General features: G+C 36.2%; 3 protein-coding genes across 6 annotated transcripts in view; all 3 read right to left on the bottom strand.

Annotated features, from left to right (window-relative positions):
* The window catches only part of LOC104733148 (UPF0496 protein At4g34320-like), a 6455-nt gene extending 4901 nt beyond the window's left edge, over positions 1–1554 (bottom strand). Inside the window, exons 1-3 of the mRNA XM_019233466.1 lie at positions 1079–1554; positions 606–1013; positions 4–272 (exon numbers count right to left, since the gene is read on the bottom strand). Of these exons, the coding sequence (XP_019089011.1) occupies positions 4–272; positions 606–1013; positions 1079–1523 (1122 nt within the window). The 5' untranslated portion in view covers positions 1524–1554. The remainder of the gene's footprint in view (positions 1–3; positions 273–605; positions 1014–1078) is intronic.
* Positions 3755–8214, bottom strand: LOC104729797 (UPF0496 protein At4g34320-like). Its single transcript, XM_010448799.1, has 3 exons — positions 8128–8214; positions 5084–5559; positions 3755–4669 (listed from the first exon to the last, which is right to left on the bottom strand). Exons 2-3 carry the CDS (start codon positions 5526–5528, stop codon positions 3990–3992), a joined length of 1125 nt encoding a protein of 374 aa, XP_010447101.1. The 5' UTR covers positions 5529–5559; positions 8128–8214; the 3' UTR covers positions 3755–3989.
* On the bottom strand, positions 8876–15677 carry LOC104729798. Of its 4 annotated transcripts, none has more exons than XM_019233728.1 (12): positions 14811–15672; positions 13982–14499; positions 13155–13400; positions 12022–12406; positions 10748–11890; positions 10535–10576; positions 10267–10343; positions 9967–10051; positions 9767–9850; positions 9552–9653; positions 9352–9450; positions 8876–9272 (listed from the first exon to the last, which is right to left on the bottom strand). In XM_019233728.1, exons 1-12 carry the CDS (start codon positions 15570–15572, stop codon positions 9126–9128), a joined length of 3690 nt encoding a protein of 1229 aa, XP_019089273.1. In that variant the 5' UTR covers positions 15573–15672; the 3' UTR covers positions 8876–9125. The 4 variants fall into 4 exon arrangements, with proteins under 4 accessions (XP_019089273.1, XP_019089274.1, XP_010447104.1 ...); XM_019233729.1 differs by lacking the exon at positions 12022–12406 and adding an exon at positions 12414–12638 and having other exon boundaries at positions 10748–11665; positions 12770–13400; XM_010448802.2 differs by lacking the exons at positions 12022–12406; positions 13982–14499 and having other exon boundaries at positions 12770–13918; positions 14811–15673.

The following is a 17180-nucleotide window of genomic DNA, read 5'->3' on the forward strand; positions in this document are numbered from 1 at the left end:
CACAGGAGGAGCTGCCATAGCTGCAGCCACAACAGAGCAGATGAGCACAGTAGCGAAAGTAGCCACAAAGATGATGCTGGAGAGCTTCCTCCATGTATGGATGCACTTGAGCTTCTTGTCAAGCTTGTTCTTACGAAGCTGAAGCTTCTCAAGCATCACCATCTGTTGTTTGTAAACAGATTGGAACATTTTGAAGAAGTCTTCGTTGAAAGGACTCTCCGCATCTTTGAAATTCTTTAGCTCTTCAAGTGTCTTCTTGTATCCGTTCCCACCTACGAACCAAAAGATGATCAGTGTTAAAAGTCAAATTCTTCAATAATTAGGACAGGATTTTTTTCCCAAACAAAAAAATAGGAATTATTAATTTAATGATTATATATACTTAATACTTATATAGTATTACTTAACAACTAAAAATAATAATTTACTTGTATTCACAGAAAATTTTTAATTTCCATCCCAGGATTTCAAAATTAGAAATGTCAATTGAGAATACATTTTCATATGAGTAAAACGGGATTAGGACAAGACAATATGAAACTTTATTTTTCCTGTCCCTAATTTATTATAAATATTAAGAAAATAAAGTTCATAAAAAGTGTTACCTTGAACAAGGCTCTCATCTTCAAACTGCTGAAGAGCAACAAGAATCAAAAGATGACTTTCACGAGCTCGTTGCAAGCCTTTCTCCAAAGCAGCACAAAAATCAAGCGTCTTCAAGCTGTTCTCAAAGTAATCTTCGACGAGCTCAAACATTTCTTGATTCTTCCATATGTCTTTCTTGCAATCCAATATCACTTTCACAACTTCTTGGTTCATCTCCAACAAACACTGCGTCACTTCTTTCAAGGAATCGAACGAGAGCGCTCGAACCTCAACTCCCGTAGCTAGCGTGCTTATCACGTGACTCGTCCGTGCTTGCAAACACGTGTCGAAAGATTGAAGCTCCGTGTCTGCTTTACACGCAGCCTCGTAAGATCTCAGCACCGTCNTTAGGACAAGACAATATGAAACTTTATTTTTCCTGTCCCTAATTTATTATAAATATTAAGAAAATAAAGTTCATAAAAAGTGTTACCTTGAACAAGGCTCTCATCTTCAAACTGCTGAAGAGCAACAAGAATCAAAAGATGACTTTCACGAGCTCGTTGCAAGCCTTTCTCCAAAGCAGCACAAAAATCAAGCGTCTTCAAGCTGTTCTCAAAGTAATCTTCGACGAGCTCAAACATTTCTTGATTCTTCCATATGTCTTTCTTGCAATCCAATATCACTTTCACAACTTCTTGGTTCATCTCCAACAAACACTGCGTCACTTCTTTCAAGGAATCGAACGAGAGCGCTCGAACCTCAACTCCCGTAGCTAGCGTGCTTATCACGTGACTCGTCCGTGCTTGCAAACACGTGTCGAAAGATTGAAGCTCCGTGTCTGCTTTACACGCAGCCTCGTAAGATCTCAGCTCCGTCGTGTAGTGCACGCTCTTAGCCGATGCATCCTGTGGCTTTTTGCTTGTTTGGTTTCCCATTTGAACGTAGTAGCTAGTAGGCACCAAATTCGATTCTGAAGATATGAATAAAACCAACGAAGCAAGATTGAGCTCACGTAATAATAACAATAATTATTATGATCTTAGAAATGCGTTTTAACATAGATATGCGTACAAGAGAATGAAAGAAATATACTAAAATCAAAAGGTGCAATTATATATGAGAGAAAGTTTTTAAAGAGAAATGATTAGTGAGAAAGAGAAGAGATAAACTTAGTCGGGCTTATCAGGAGAAACAACAACAAGAGAGAAGAGAATTTTCCGGGAAAAGAGAGAGATGTACATATGTTGCATTATATACTAATTAATTTAAATAGTGATTAATTTATCCATCTATATAACTAATTAATGTATATTGAGTGATTAGTATATGTAAGTTGGATTTCCTTACAAGTCAAAAAAGAAAGTTGGTTTTACTTACATAAGATGAAAATAATATGAATTTCTAGATTGCATGATGTACTAACAAAAGTTTAAAAGATATTGATATTTTCTACATTACTTTTTAGTTTATTTAATTTGATAAAAAAAATTCATATCATTTTGATAATCATATAAATCCATATCCCATAGATCAACAAAAATTTAAAAGATACTGATATTTTCTATATTACTTTTTATTTATTTAATTTGATATTAAATTTCATATCATTTTAAAAATCATATAAATCCATATCCCATAAATTAACAAAAAAGTTAAAGCCATTGATATTAGTCACAGTTTTATAGTATGTTCTCTTATATTTGCTACACAAATCAGCTTGATTCCCCAATTCTTCTATTTTACATACTATATATATATGTACACACATATATATAACTAATATAGGAATATATAATTAATATTACATATATTAAGAGGAAAATAATAAAAAATCAAGATTAAATAATAACAAAATTACATATATATATATATAAGAGGAAAAATAATAAGAGTTATAGATTTTAAATATTAACACAAATTTAAAAGCTACGGATATTTTCATATTATTATTATCATTAGAATTAATAATATCATTTAATTGGATATTAAAATTCATGTCATTTAAAAAATAATAAAAATATATATCTCTGAAAATTTAGAAGCCATTGATACTTGCCACAATTTTATTAAATTAAAATTTAGTGTATAGTCTAAATTCAAATGGAGAAAATTCCTAAAAAAACATCAACTATTTAATATTTGTCAGAAAAAAACATGAATTTTTTCCGTTGGCAGAAAAATACGCAGACTATTTTTTAGTTGATAAAAAATACACGAACTATTATTTTTTTTCCATTTTTTCTTCGTCTCCGTTACAACCGTTAATGGTATTGTGACGGCGTTACTATTTTTGAAAAAAATTCCAGAAAAAAACACAAACTATTTATTTTTTACCAAAAAAATACATGAACTTTTTTTTCTTTGCCTGAAAAATACATAAACTTTCATTTCTTATTTTTCCATTAATAATGTTAGTGATCATATCTCATAACTTTCTCTGCTCTCTTGAACTTCATTCAAGTTTTCACTACTACTATTTAGGATAACTAATTTCAAGAACAAAAATACACAATTAGATTAATCGATTTCCAAATTTCTCAGTTAGTGTTGTTTTTGGATTTATACTGACTTTACAAATTTTGAAACTTCATCAACACTTCTCTAAAATTTTATGAGAACTCTACCTTTGTAGACCTTTGTATACATTTCAAAAAAATATTCATCTCTTTAGTTTAGTACCTTTTATGATGCTTATAGCCAGTGTAAATCAACAAATGGGCTGTTGTACGCAAACTTGATCGAGATCGTAGATTATAACTATTTTGTGGGACATCAACTCTTGTAGCCTAACAATACTAATTGAGAAATTTGGAAATCGATTAATCTAATTATGTATTTTTTTCTTGAATTTAGTTATCATAAATAATAGTGAAAACTTGAATGAAGTTCAAGAGAACAGAGAAAGTTAGGAGTTATGATCTCTAACATTGTTAATGAATATGAAATGAAAAATTATGTATTTTTTAGGCAAAGAAAAAAAAGTTAATATATTTTTCTGGCAAAAATTAAATAGTTTGTGTTTTTTTCTGGATTTTTTTTCAAAAATAGTAACGCCGTCACAATACCGTTAACGGTTGTAACGGAGACGAGGAGAAACAGGAAAAAAATAATAGTTCTGTGTATTTTTTATCAACTAAAAAATAGTCTGCCGTATTTTTTCTGGCAATAAAAAAATTCATGTTTTTTTCTAGCAAATATTAAATAGTTAGTGTTTTTTTGGGAATTTCCCCTTTTCAATCATAAAAAGAATATAGAGATTGCAACAATTATCATAAACAGTAGTTTTGAGTTCTTGAACATTAAATGATAGTAAAAACTCAGAGAGAATCTGTACTATTATTTATAGTCTTCATCATTCATGTGCTGAAGAAGAGAGAAATTGGTCTAGTTTTTTGTGCTGCTCAGTTGCTGCTACTAGCATTATTAGGATGCTTGATGATCCTTTGAAGAATCACAGTCCTTGCCCTTCTAATATCTCTGCTACACAAATCAGCTTGAGTCCCCAATTCCTCTACGTTCTTCTTAAACACCTCAAGTTTCTTCTTGATATCATCAATCCCAATCTTGACTGCGTTATGCTCCACAGCGAACTCCGCACTCTTCACCATCCCGGTGATCTCAATCTCCAACCGTTCGATCAAAACCCGGATATTATCCAAATCTTTAACCGCCACAAATGTCCCTGCCTGCATGGAACTGATCACCTCCTTCTGCCCTTTGAGTGCATTCTCGTAGTTCTTCCACAGCGAGTCGATCCACTTCCCCATGGAGCCTAGCGGCACTGCCGTAGCTGCAGCCAGAGCCGCAGCCACAGGAGGAGCTGCCATAGCTGCAGCCACAACAGAGCAGATGAGCACAGTAGCGAAAGTAGCCACAAAGATGATGCTGGAGAGCTTCCTCCATGTATGGATGCACTTGAGCTTCTTGTCAAGCTTGTTCTTACGAATCTGAAGCTTCTCAAGCATCACCATCTGTTGTTTGTAAACAGATTGGAACATTTTGAAGAAGTCTTCGTTGAAAGGACTCTCCGCATCTTTGAAATTCTTTAGCTCTTCAAGTGTCTTCTTGTATCCGTTCCCACCTACGAACCATAAGATGATCAGTGTTAAAAAAAAGTCAAATAACTTAACTTAAATAATTAAGACAGAATTTTAAATTTTTTTTTTAAAAAACGAAAAATCAGTAATAATAACGTGTCGAATTTATACAACAAATGGAAATAAAACAAAAGACACTGAAAATACTTGTCATTCTAAACTAAATTACAATTACTTTTGTCAATGCTAATGATTAATTTCTGTAAATTACTTGTATATATTCACAGAAATTACTTAATTTCCATCCTATTTTAAACAGGATTTGAAAATTATAAATGTCAATTGAGAATACATTTTTATATGAGTAAAACGGGATTAGGACAAGACAATATGAAACTTTATTTTTCCTGTCCCTAATTAATAAATACTAAGAAAATAATAAGAAATAAAAGTGTTACCTTGAACAAGGCTCTCATCTTCAAACTGCTGAAGAGCAACAAGAATCAAAAGGTGACTATCACGAGCTCGTCGCAAGCCTTTCTCCAAAGCAGCACAAAAATCAAGCGTCTTCAAGCTGTTCTCAAAGTAATCTTCGACGAGCTCAAACATTTCTTGATTCTTCCATATGTCTTTCTTGCAATCCAAGATCACTTTCACAACTTCTTGGTTCATCTCCAACAAACACTGCGTCACTTCTTTCAAGGAATCGAACGAGAGCGCTCGAACCTCAAAACCCGTAGCTAGCGTGCTTATCACGTGACTCGTCCGTGCTTGCAAACACGTGTCGAAAGATTGAAGCTCCGTGTCTGCTTTACACGCAGCCTCGTACGATCTCAGCTCCGTCGTGTAGTGCACGCTTTTAGCCGATGAATCCTGTGGCTTTTTGCTTGTTTGGTTTCCCATTAGAACGTAGTAGCTAGCACCGAGTTCGATTCTGAAGATATGAATAAAACCAACGAAGCAAGATTGAGCTCAAGTAATAATAACAATAATATTTATGATCTTAGATATGCGTACAAGAGAATGAAAGAAATATACTAAAATCAAAAGGTGCAATTATATATGAGAGAAAGTTTTAAAGAGAAATGATTAGTGAGAAAGAGAAGAGATAAACTTGGTCGGGTTTATCAGGAGAAACAACAACAAGAGAGAAGAGAATTTTCAGGGAAAAGAAAAAAAAAGATTTGGGAGAGAAATAGGGAAAAAAAAATTAAATAAAGAAAGAATAAAAGGAAGAAAGAAGAAGCTTGAAGAGAGTAAGAATGAGAATCGTTAAAGGAAATAGAAAATAGCTTGCACGCATGATGATGATTAGAATTAGGGCTTTGTATAACGCTGGAAGCAAACGTTTTACTCTCTCTCTCTACTTAGCCGCCTTTTCGACTACGCCAAATGCTTACATTTTTCTATATGTGCGTGTCAAAAACGTATTACATACAACTTTTTTTTTTTTTGTTTTTTTGTGTGCGTCACAAATATGTAACGTATTCACGATACTGTATATATCTGTCTTTGAAGGATATCTTTCTATGTGTTGATACACACTACAAAGTACTGTGTTTTTTTTTTGTTAAAGAATTACAAATTGTTGCATTTATATATGATTGATCATTGATAGTTAGCGTATATACAAAACTTTAAAAAGTATATTGGATTTAAATCGCGTAATGTTAAATTTTGAGAGAAAAAAAAAAGTACATAATATCACATCTATCATGTGTCACGTATTACTAAACGTTTATTGTACCCTACAATCATATACCAAATAAAATTACGTTTTCTTAATTAATTTTGTGGTTGAAAAATATAGTACTTATACTTTAAAATCAGATCACAACATTTTTTATTAGTTACGTCATCGGCAAACGAATCTTAGTTAATTATGATATTATAAAAAATGCCTTAAATAGTTGTAATTTAGAAGAAAACAACAATTACGCAGATAACATATGGGTAGCTAGTCGTGACGATATATTATTTGATCATATAACATTCAACGAAAAAAATATATATATCTACTATCAGTAAACTATATAATGATGCAATTATGGCTAAAAGTTTTACGTACGCACTATTTTTAGGTTTTCATGCTTTGAAGTTGGACAATATAGCTATGAGATATATGTGATGAGTCCTTTAATTTTTATATGAAACGTGCGTTAAATGTGAGAAGAATAGACGATTACGCAAACAATATATGTGTAATTAATGACTATGTATACTTCATTCAGTATTATTTACTCATAACATTTCAACGACAAAGAAATAGTTATCCAATATATAATATCGTAATGGATAAAAATGTTACGTCGTATTTTAGTTATTCTTGCTCTGGATCCAGAGAATACAGATACGTGATGAGTCATCAACTCGTTATCTTATTAGTTATTTGTATTTCCATAATACATTAATCTACAAAGAGGGTTTAATTAGTATAGTAATAGTAATATAACGATTCTTCTGATCTTCTCAAACGTCATTTAGCAAGAGAAAAGAAAGGAAAAAAAATATTCTCAAAACGTGATAATAATTTGATAAGACGATGTAAATTGTGACGATTAATGTGGTATATATGGCCCTACCCGATATGTTATGTGCGTTTTCCTAAGTTCTTCTTACACGTTAAGTGATCGTATTTAATTTGTGTTGACTTGTTTTAAACATATAAAATGCAGCCATATATTTTCGTCCTCCCTAGCTAGATATTCTCCTTTCCTAACAGTTTCAAAATTAAAAGCAACGGGGAATCACATAATTAAAAAAAAAAACATTCATAAATATGTGAATATTATATAGGGCGGCTAAATGGGTTGAGTATAAATGTAGATTAAGCAAAAGCAACAAACAACAAAACGAGGGAACACAAAAGAAAGAAAAAATATCACTAATTTTACAAACAAAATATTAGCCAATAAAATGTAGTTTTGCTTATCACGTATGGATTTTTTTTTCCAAGTTGGGTAAAAAAAATCGTGATGACAGAATTGGTACGTGATTAATATGCTTATATAGTGTGCATAATGCAAAACAATGACATATCATTAAGGACATCTATAGGTTATTACCACGAAATCGATCGATGTGTGTGAAAAAAAAAAGATTAATTATACAAATAATGAAAAAGATTTTTGATGGTAGAGTAACTGAATGAGGGCGACAAGCTTCCACTTTTTTTTTACCACAAAACAAAACAAACTTTTTAAGTATGAAGATCCATTTCTTCTTCTTTTTTTCTCTTTCAGTGGTTTATAACATAAATTTATAATGAAAGCTACACTTAATGTAGTAATTAACCACTGACAACCACTAAGAACCACATAGGAATATCCATTAGTTAACCGACGTCGCAACTTCATTCAATAATCCTACTTTAATTGGTGAATCTTACTTAGATAATGTGATTAGAGCTAGCTAGCTCGACCAAAGTAGTACTAGTATTAACTAATGATTTAAGATTAACCAATAAACGATCAAAAAAAGAAATGAAGAGATAAATCATTACCTTGATTAAGCAGTTGGTGTTGAGAGCAGAAACGAAAACCTTATTTGAGTGAAAGCTTCTCTTCTACGTTTTATATCTCTTTCAGCCCAAAAGCTTCTAAAAAGTATCAAAAATGGTTTCCTCAGCATCCCTTTTTATACTTGACGAGATCTTTGCACCGTATCAGCTTGGAGAACAAGTCATGGAACAGCTATCTCTCTTAGAAATTGACCAAAATACCCTTCATCATGCTCTTTTATTTGTTTTTTTTTTTGTTTTCATTTTGAAAAAATTGCATAAGCATTTCATGCAGGTATATCTATGAATATATAGTTTAATTTTTTTGTTAAAAGAAATATTAAATGAATTTCTCAATGTATCACTTAAGATAAATGTAAAACTGAAATGGATGTAAACACTACAGTACGATACGACATATAATAACGGCAAAATTTAGTAATTATAATACCAAAAAAATCGGCGGGGTTTGTTTTGTTTTTGTTTATAAATTACTCGCAAGGGAGGGGAAAAGAGAATGAAGGAAACGCGGGACACGCGTCATATAGTAATTGGGTTTGTTCCGAGGAAAAAATGGAAATTGCCAACAATACGTTACGTCACGTGTTATTTTTTTGTAACGCGTTTGTTTTGCCTTGCTTGCTTCCACCTTCCCACGTGACTTTTTTTTGTTTTTTTAAACAAAAATCTGAGTCGTGACATTCTTTTCTATACAGAAGATTTAAATTACTTCGTTTCATACCTTTGGCAATGAAATTTGAGAATCATTCTTTATATTTACTCCAAAGTTTAGTTCAGTAATAATACAAATGAAACAATGTGTAAAACGAACCTACGCCCTGTTTCTTTTTTATGTACACAGAGAAGAAATTGGAAAACTATATTGACTGTGTTTACGTCAATTAAAAGCCTAAAACCCACTGTCTGTCTCACCAAACCACACTCTTGATTCTTCGTTCTTCGAGGGTTCTTCCGTTTACCTACGTACCCGTGTGGTTAAATCAATCATGTATCCCAGATTCCTGTTTAACATGAGACTTTGATCTCTGTGTGCTTAGCTTGCGCAGGAACTGCAACGCCTCAGTATATGATGGATCCGACCGACTCAGTGGTTTACATGAATTTATATGGTCTGTTGACTCCAACACCTGTTTCACAATATTCTTCAAGTAAGCAACCAACAGTTTTGGATTTCCAAGTTTTTTCAATAAATGGAGAGCTACTTACAACAAGTTCACCAAATCCTGGGTATGCTGATTCAATTGGCACAATCTCCATCCTAAAAGCCCATCCTCCATAGCCTTCCACTATTGGTGTTACTTTTGTCTGCCATTAGATGATGAAACAGTCATTCTAATTAGCATCGTGTAATGTGGTGACCAATCTAAAGAGAATTCTTATTAAGTGTTATCCAATAAATCAACAACCTCACAGAAACTAAGGACTTCAACAACCCCTTTCTTATGGAGCTGTCGAAGCAAGTCATTCAGCTCCACTAGTCTTGGTGAACCACTTCGTAGCTCTCCTATCTATCACAATTCATCATCCATAAAGCTCATTAGGCAGATAGAGAGAGAGACAAAAATTTGGAGATGGTGTAAAAGGATTAAATCAGCTCAATAAAGGAATCGTATTTACTAACAGATGGAGCCGGGCGCAACACAAGGCCCATTCGCCACGGCATATCTGCTAGCTTGCTGCCGAAATGTGGGCAACTGTAGAATATCTGCAAGTGTTGACATTATATATTTTATACAGAGCTAATTTGCTAAGACAAAGCCCAAGAAGATAGAGAAATATGATGCTTAGAAAACCAGAAATGTATGACGTGTTGATACTTACAACTCCAGCGGTGTTATTAACTAGTTTATCAAGTTTTTCTTCCTTTGCTTTGTGTAACATCTGCTTCACGACAAGGCCTCCCATACTGCAACATGAACATTACTTTATCAAAATTCATGAATTCATGTTCCAGGAGACAACATGTCAATTCAATGAAGTAATTCACTACTGAGACAAACACCAAGATGTAGCCTTAATAATTAACAGACCAGCCAGTATAAATCACTGATGACACTAGATGGGGAAAATAAGCTTGCAAAAAGAAATATCTATTGACAGGTAACATAAGAGATGTCACACCTGTGAGTCACAAAAACAACAGGTCTGTCTCCAATGCCTGCCGAGACAAGCTTGTCCAATATCATAGAACTAACTTCCTGCAAATTAGCAAAATATTATTCATCTACTCTTTTGTCCTAAAACTGCAGCAAGCTTATATTGACCAAGGGTTTAACATACATTATTGGTATATGTGTTTCATTTATAAAAGAATTACCGCAGAATACTACTCTCAAGAATTTAAAGAAGGGGTATAATTTCCTAAACTAATTAATGATAACGAATGTACCTGAAGAGGCAAGCTAGCTCCAGACCATTCTGTGAGGTTCGTCTGTATCAAATAGTTCAAGGAGAATCAAAATGGCAACCAGGGAACAGATGAGTACACAACATATAGATCAAACAGTAGTTACGAAGGTCCCCACAAGTAGGTTTAAGCATTTTCTTTTGTCAAACAAAGTAGGTTATGCATGCATCAAAATAGGGTAAATCTCAGTCATACCTTGTATTTAAGGGTAAACAAGCGAGCTTGAGGAAAATCATTTGAAAGCCACTCACTCGGCCAAAATGTTCCCAGCTTTCCTGCTTCCTGGTCAATCTTCTCCACCAAGCCAGATTTGGTAGAGGACTTGTCCTCAGCAATTCGCCAAGTTTTAAAAGGTCCACCACGCAAGCCATGAAGAAAGATAACATCAAATTCAGGATCATTCACACGCGAACCACTGCTGGAAGGTACCATTGAACTAGACAGATCGCTAGCATCGCCGACATGATCTCTTACTGCATCAGCAGCATTTGCTGATTCACCTTCACTAGCGGTCTCGTTCTTCTTACCACTTTGTTGTTCTTTCTCAGGACACTTCCAATGGGCTAGTCCAGGATTAATCAAAAATATCATGTCTCCGTAGCGAGGACAGTTGCTGTTCGTGTCTGAGATGTCTGGCTTGGAACTGCCACCGTTTCCAGATTCACTACCATCTTGCTGATTGCAATATACGTTTAACAAAGAAGCCCTTGCATAACTTTGTGTCTTAGGGTCACTGCAACCAGAAATTTTTCCTCTTGCACAATCATCAAGCCATTTGCACCAAGTTTCATCAGCTAAAATGATCTTCTGGACTTGCGGAAGAAGCGAAAGAATAGTTAGCAATCTAGCAGCATGCCTTCGGATGTGCGCACTAGCTGGGACTCTAACACTACATGGATCCTGCGTATCTGTGATTGAAGATTCACCAAGACTATCAGGAGTTCTCTCGCGAGCCTCTAGGGCTCTGGATGCATCATAAGCTTCTATCGCACCTAACTTCTCATAATCATCACATAATAGAAAGCGCCTTAGTAAACAAAGAATACCAAAATCAACTATTTTGTTCTGGCATACAGAATCTTCAGCACAAACATCAGTCAGTGACTTGATTGCCTTAAGGGTTGCCAATGCAGACTCAGCAGCATTAAATTTAGGGGCGGTATCCTTCTTTAAGTTCTTAATTGGTACCGCAAAAGGCTCTGAAAGGAGCAGATCTGCCAGTGGAACATTACTGACAGAATCCGGGACAGTACCCAGTTGAGCCATGGCAAGATTGACCACAGCCCCTGCTAACTGATTGGTTGACTGAGTAGCAGAAGAAACTTTTGACTGATCTACCTGTATATGAGAAAGTAAATAGCTGTTATATATTAAATCTAAAAACTGAAAGTTGTAACTGAACTAAATATACATAATTCGTAACAATGCTCTGTTCAGATAACATAATCAATGACCAAAATATTATGCACCTTTGGTTTCTCGTTTTTAGGTAGGCTAGCTCCTTTAGCTGACAACGCCTTACTGTGGTTCAAAATCTCATTCATTATAAGGGTTAACCATCCCTGAGAAATCGGGACAGAGTGTGGTCCATAGTCTTCAAACGTGCGTGAAAGGATTCTTCTTGCTGAAGATTGGACAGTATCAGATGCAACTTTTCCAAGAACCCATGAAAGTAGTATTCCGGACCATTTCTGACTCTCTTCAAGTGATAAATGCATGTCACCAGCACAGAGTAATTCTAGTGCCTTTGACAAACCTTCTTGCACGGCTTTGTGCTTGCTTGTTTTCCTAGCACTATCTCTCATCAGATGAAGACCCTTCTCCATTACCATCTTCTGTGCTTTGTCACTTCTTNGATTGCCTTAAGGGTTGCCAATGCAGACTCAGCAGCATTAAATTTAGGGGCGGTATCCTTCTTTAAGTTCTTAATTGGTACCGCAAAAGGCTCTGAAAGGAGCAGATCTGCCAGTGGAACATTACTGACAGAATCCGGGACAGTACCCAGTTGAGCCATGGCAAGATTGACCACAGCCCCTGCTAACTGATTGGTTGACTGAGTAGCAGAAGAAACTTTTGACTGATCTACCTGTATATGAGAAAGTAAATAGCTGTTATATATTAAATCTAAAAACTGAAAGTTGTAACTGAACTAAATATACATAATTCGTAACAATGCTCTGTTCAGATAACATAATCAATGACCAAAATATTATGCACCTTTGGTTTCTCGTTTTTAGGTAGGCTAGCTCCTTTAGCTGACAACGCCTTACTGTGGTTCAAAATCTCATTCATTATAAGGGTTAACCATCCCTGAGAAATCGGGACAGAGTGTGGTCCATAGTCCTCAAACGTGCGTGAAAGGATTCTTCTTGCTGAAGATTGGACAGTATCAGATGCAACTTTTCCAAGAACCCATGAAAGTAGTATTCCGGACCATTTCTGACTCTCTTCAAGTGATAAATGCATGTCACCAGCACAGAGTAATTCTAGTGCCTTTGACAAACCTTCTTGCACAGCTTTGTGCTTACTTGTTTTTCTAGCACTATCTCTCATCAGATGAAGACCCTTCTCCATTACCATCTTCTGTGCTTTGTCACTTCTGTCAACAGAAACTAAAAAGGCAGACAACGCAACTTGAGCCAAAGAGATGTCCTCAGTTTTACAGGCATGTGAAACAGTGGCAAGCAAACTGGAGCTCCAGTCGGAAACAGAATCGCTTAATGGAAGACTGAGATCCTCTAACAACAGCCGAGCCACCAAACTCCCATGCCACTTCACAGTCCTCTCCGGTGCCATTAAGGCTGTCATGACAACTTGCCCATCACGATCAAGTTCTTGAATATGAGATCTATTTGTATCAGAAGCCATTGCCCAGTTTGCCAGTGCCCATGCAGCAAATGGCACTGCGACATGTTGACAATGTAAATCATCCCAAAGGCCAGGAATGACGGCAGATGACAAATTAGCTTGTGAAGAATTATCATGTTTACTAAGCAATGCAAATGTTTTAGGAGTCCCCTCTCCCGCATTAGCATTAAGGTCACCCAACGGCGCAAGCCCACTGGTTCTTGATAGTCCCAGAACTGTGGTTCCTTCAAGGATTTTAATTCCAATCCCCTTAATCCCACTTCTTCCATCGTCACTGTCATCATCTTCTTCTGGCTCATCAAAATACATACCACCTTCCTCAATTACTTGAATTGCCGCAGCGATATCTCTCATCGTAGCATTTCCTGGCAATGATGACTTAAACGGTGCCTTTTCTATTGTGTCACAGTTGGAAGTGACAATATCCATTATGGCAGCCACAAGCATGCTCCTACCTTTCAAAGAATCAGAAATATCGAATGAACTACGTCTTGAGTGCTGCTCCCAAAGAAAAGCTATATATCAATGACAAAACACAACCATAACNCTTGAATATGAGATCTATTTGTATCAGAAGCCATTGCCCAGTTTGCCAGGGCCCAGGCAGCAAATGGCACTGCGACGTGTTGACAATGTAAATCATCCCAAAGGCCAGGAATGACGGCAGATGACAAATTAGCTTGTGAAGAATTATCATGTTTACTAAGCAATGCAAATGTTTTAGGAGTCCCCTCTCCCGCATTAGCATTAAGGTCACCCAACGGCGCAAGCCCACTGGTTCTTGATAGTCCCAGAACTGTGGTTCCTTCAAGGATTTTAATTCCAATCCCCTTAATCCCACTTCTTCCATCGTCACTGTCATCATCTTCTTCTGGCTCATCAAAATACATACCACCTTCCTCAATTACTTGAATTGCCGCAGCGATATCTCTCATCGTAGCATTTCCTGGCAATGATGACTTAAACGGTGCCTTTTCTATTGTGTCACAGTTGGAAGTGACAATATCCATTATGGCAGCCACAAGCATGCTCCTACCTTTCAAAGAATCAGAAATATCGAATGAACTACGTCTTGAGTGCTGCTCCCAAAGAAAAGCTATATATCAATGACAAAACACAACCATAACCATCGCAGTATCAAGACTCATATGTTTTAAAAAGCTTCTCATGTGTTAATAGGATTGAGAAATCTACAACTGGACACATGATAAACAACCCTAGAGAAACACAAAACTCTTCTACAACAACTACTTGATGATCATAGAAATACTGTTTAAATCCTAAATTGCTACCTAGATTCATATCAGCTAGCTAGTCAATATCCATTACATCTAACCAGAACAATCTTTTCGATTATGCAATTGAAGCAACTAGTGGAAGCAAAACGCACCTTTTTGTTTTTTGGTTGACAGGAGAATATGAACCTCAGCAGCTTGGGGACTGCATCGGGCCTTCCAAGAGCGTCTTTACGCACAGTGGGATCAGCAATAAGATAAGCCAGAGCCCTAGCCGCTTCGTCCTGTGCCCCAATTCTATCACCTGGAAGGGCAACCGTCTCCAACAACCAATCAACAACCGCACCACTGCCAGCTCCAACGAGAGCAGCTCTACGAGCAGCATTAGCGGAGGCTATATCGGCTAAAAGAGCAGCCACCCGAAGCTCGAATCCCGCACGCACCTCATGATTGGCCGAAGAGAGCACCGACCTAAGCGACTGCCAAAGAACCGAGGCCGCAACACCGGTTTGTCGAGCATGGTGAACCACTCTCCTCAACGAATTCCCGGATTTCTGAACAGCGTCCTCGATAGACTCGTAGACACGGCTGTTCCCGCTAGGGTTACGATTAGATTGGTCATGATCGGAAGGGAATACAGCGGAATACGCAACCGCGGTGGATAAAGCGGCGGCGGAGAGAACAAAAACGGATTTCTTAGAGAAGGAAGAAGTTGGAGAGAGGGTGCGAAACGACGGGAGAAGACCTCGTGATTGGTGTGGCGGCGGAGGAGGAGGTGTGAGTTTAGGTTTGTTGAGATTCAAAGAAGGACCTGAAGAACCGGGGGTTGGCCGAGAATAGGAGGAGAAAGGTCGAGGAAGACGGTGGAAGAGACGACGGTTACAATATCGGAGAAGGCTGTAACGGAGACGAATCATTCTCTTCTTTCTTTTTTCGTTGCGTCGTTTTCGGAATTATTAATATTTTGTTCTCAACTCTTTTATGTAATTTTGGAATAATTGGATATGCGATAACCAAGGGAAAGATTCTGGGGCGTTATTGTTGTTGTTGTGCCTCGTACGAAATTAATAAATATTATTAGTGTGACAGGGCGGTTTAAATAAATTTTACTCTTTTTATTTTGTTAGATAAACAAGTATTTTGGACTAAGCCTTTCTCATCCATAACAGTTTTACTAGTTAGAAGCTTATCAAGTTGGTGGGTTTGTGTGCTCGGATTGAATCTAACGCCATGAGTTTTGTTTGTTGAGTTTTTCCGATCTTTGAGGATGAGCATAGTGATCGGAAACAGTGGATATCAGCGTTGGAAGATCAGTTTTATCGCCATACTTACTCAGAGGAGAACAAATTGGCTTGATGGTGACGCTGCGTCTTGGTTCGATCGAGAAGAACAAAAATGTTTCCTATCATATATCTTGGGAACAGCTTAAGGACGGTTTTAGTGATGCGGTTTGGTGCTAGAGTAGAGATGATCCAGAACTGGGTCAGGTTGATCGCCAAGCACGATCAAATTCTGTAGCGACATAGAGATGAATCTGCTAAGACCCGTAAGATGAAGACAATGACTGAATCGCGTTTGAAATCAACACTTGAATCACAACCGCTGGAATCGCAAAACATGGCTTGCAACGCAAATGTGATGTGACCAAGTCAACAAGTGCCTTGTGCGGAACATGACGTGCTTTCAGTACAAGAACCAATTCAGACTACACTTGCTGCTCATGAAGAAAGATTTGACTGGTGCATCAGATTCAATGGTAGCACTTGAAGATTTTTCATCCTTAGTCTTAGAAAAAGATTTTTCATCCTTAGATTTAAATACTATGTACTCGTGATTTCCATATTTTAATATACAGACGATTTTGATAGTGACCGTATATGACTGTACAAACTTTGGACAATATCAACAACAACAACCTACCTGATGGAGTAGAAGAGGACATTAGACATCAGAAGAACATGTTTGGCAACTTCATGGGAATGTGTATTAAGGCAACTTACTAATGGAGTAGGAGTAGAAGCCGAAACTCCTCATGCAACTTATTTGTCAGAGTACCTGCAATTACACAACAAGCAGCCAAATGGATGTTTGCAGCTCTATCAGAGATGCTATTTGGGTCGGACTTTCTTATTTAAAATAAGCAGATCCACACTACCAAAATCACAAATATATTAACCAAAAGCAAGGAAATATTATTGTTAGCCATTACCAAAATTATATTAAAATATATGGAGATCTACAGTAGAACCTCTATAAATTAATACTTTTTAAATTAATACTCGCTATAAATTAATAAATTCTTCTGGTCCCGAGTTGGGTCGGTGTAAAAAATGACATATTTCGATAAATTAATAAGATAATATTTTTTTCAGAAATCCTATATAAGAATATGGTCCCATCAGTATCATAAATTAATAATCAAAATAATATTAATATATATATAAGAAAATCTAGTGAAATATGACTTTATTGTTGCTTGCATATTCTTCCATTTGCATTCTTATTGGAGTTCATCTCTAATCTTT

This window comes from Camelina sativa, chromosome 12 (assembly GCF_000633955.1).
Source record: "Camelina sativa cultivar DH55 chromosome 12, Cs, whole genome shotgun sequence".
Lineage (NCBI taxonomy): Eukaryota > Viridiplantae > Streptophyta > Magnoliopsida > Brassicales > Brassicaceae > Camelina > Camelina sativa.

Excerpts from the sequence above, each read along its gene's own strand:
- LOC104729797 (XM_010448799.1), bottom strand. The coding sequence starts at position 5,528 with ATGGGAAACCAAACAAGCAAAAAGCCACAGGATTCATCGGCTAAAAGC. Across the intron at positions 4,670-5,083 it reads AGATGAGAGCCTTGTTCAAG|GTGGGAACGGATACAAGAAG; the intron begins GTAACACTTTTA and ends TATGGTTCGTAG.
- LOC104729798 (XM_010448802.2), bottom strand. The coding sequence starts at position 15,572 with ATGATTCGTCTCCGTTACAGCCTTCTCCGATATTGTAACCGTCGTCTC. Across the intron at positions 13,919-14,810 it reads GTCAACCAAAAAACAAAAAG|CACTCAAGACGTAGTTCATT; the intron begins GTGCGTTTTGCT and ends CTTTGGGAGCAG. Across the intron at positions 9,273-9,351 it reads CAGGATTTGGTGAACTTGTT|GTGTTGGAGTCAACAGACCA; the intron begins GTAAGTAGCTCT and ends ATTGTGAAACAG.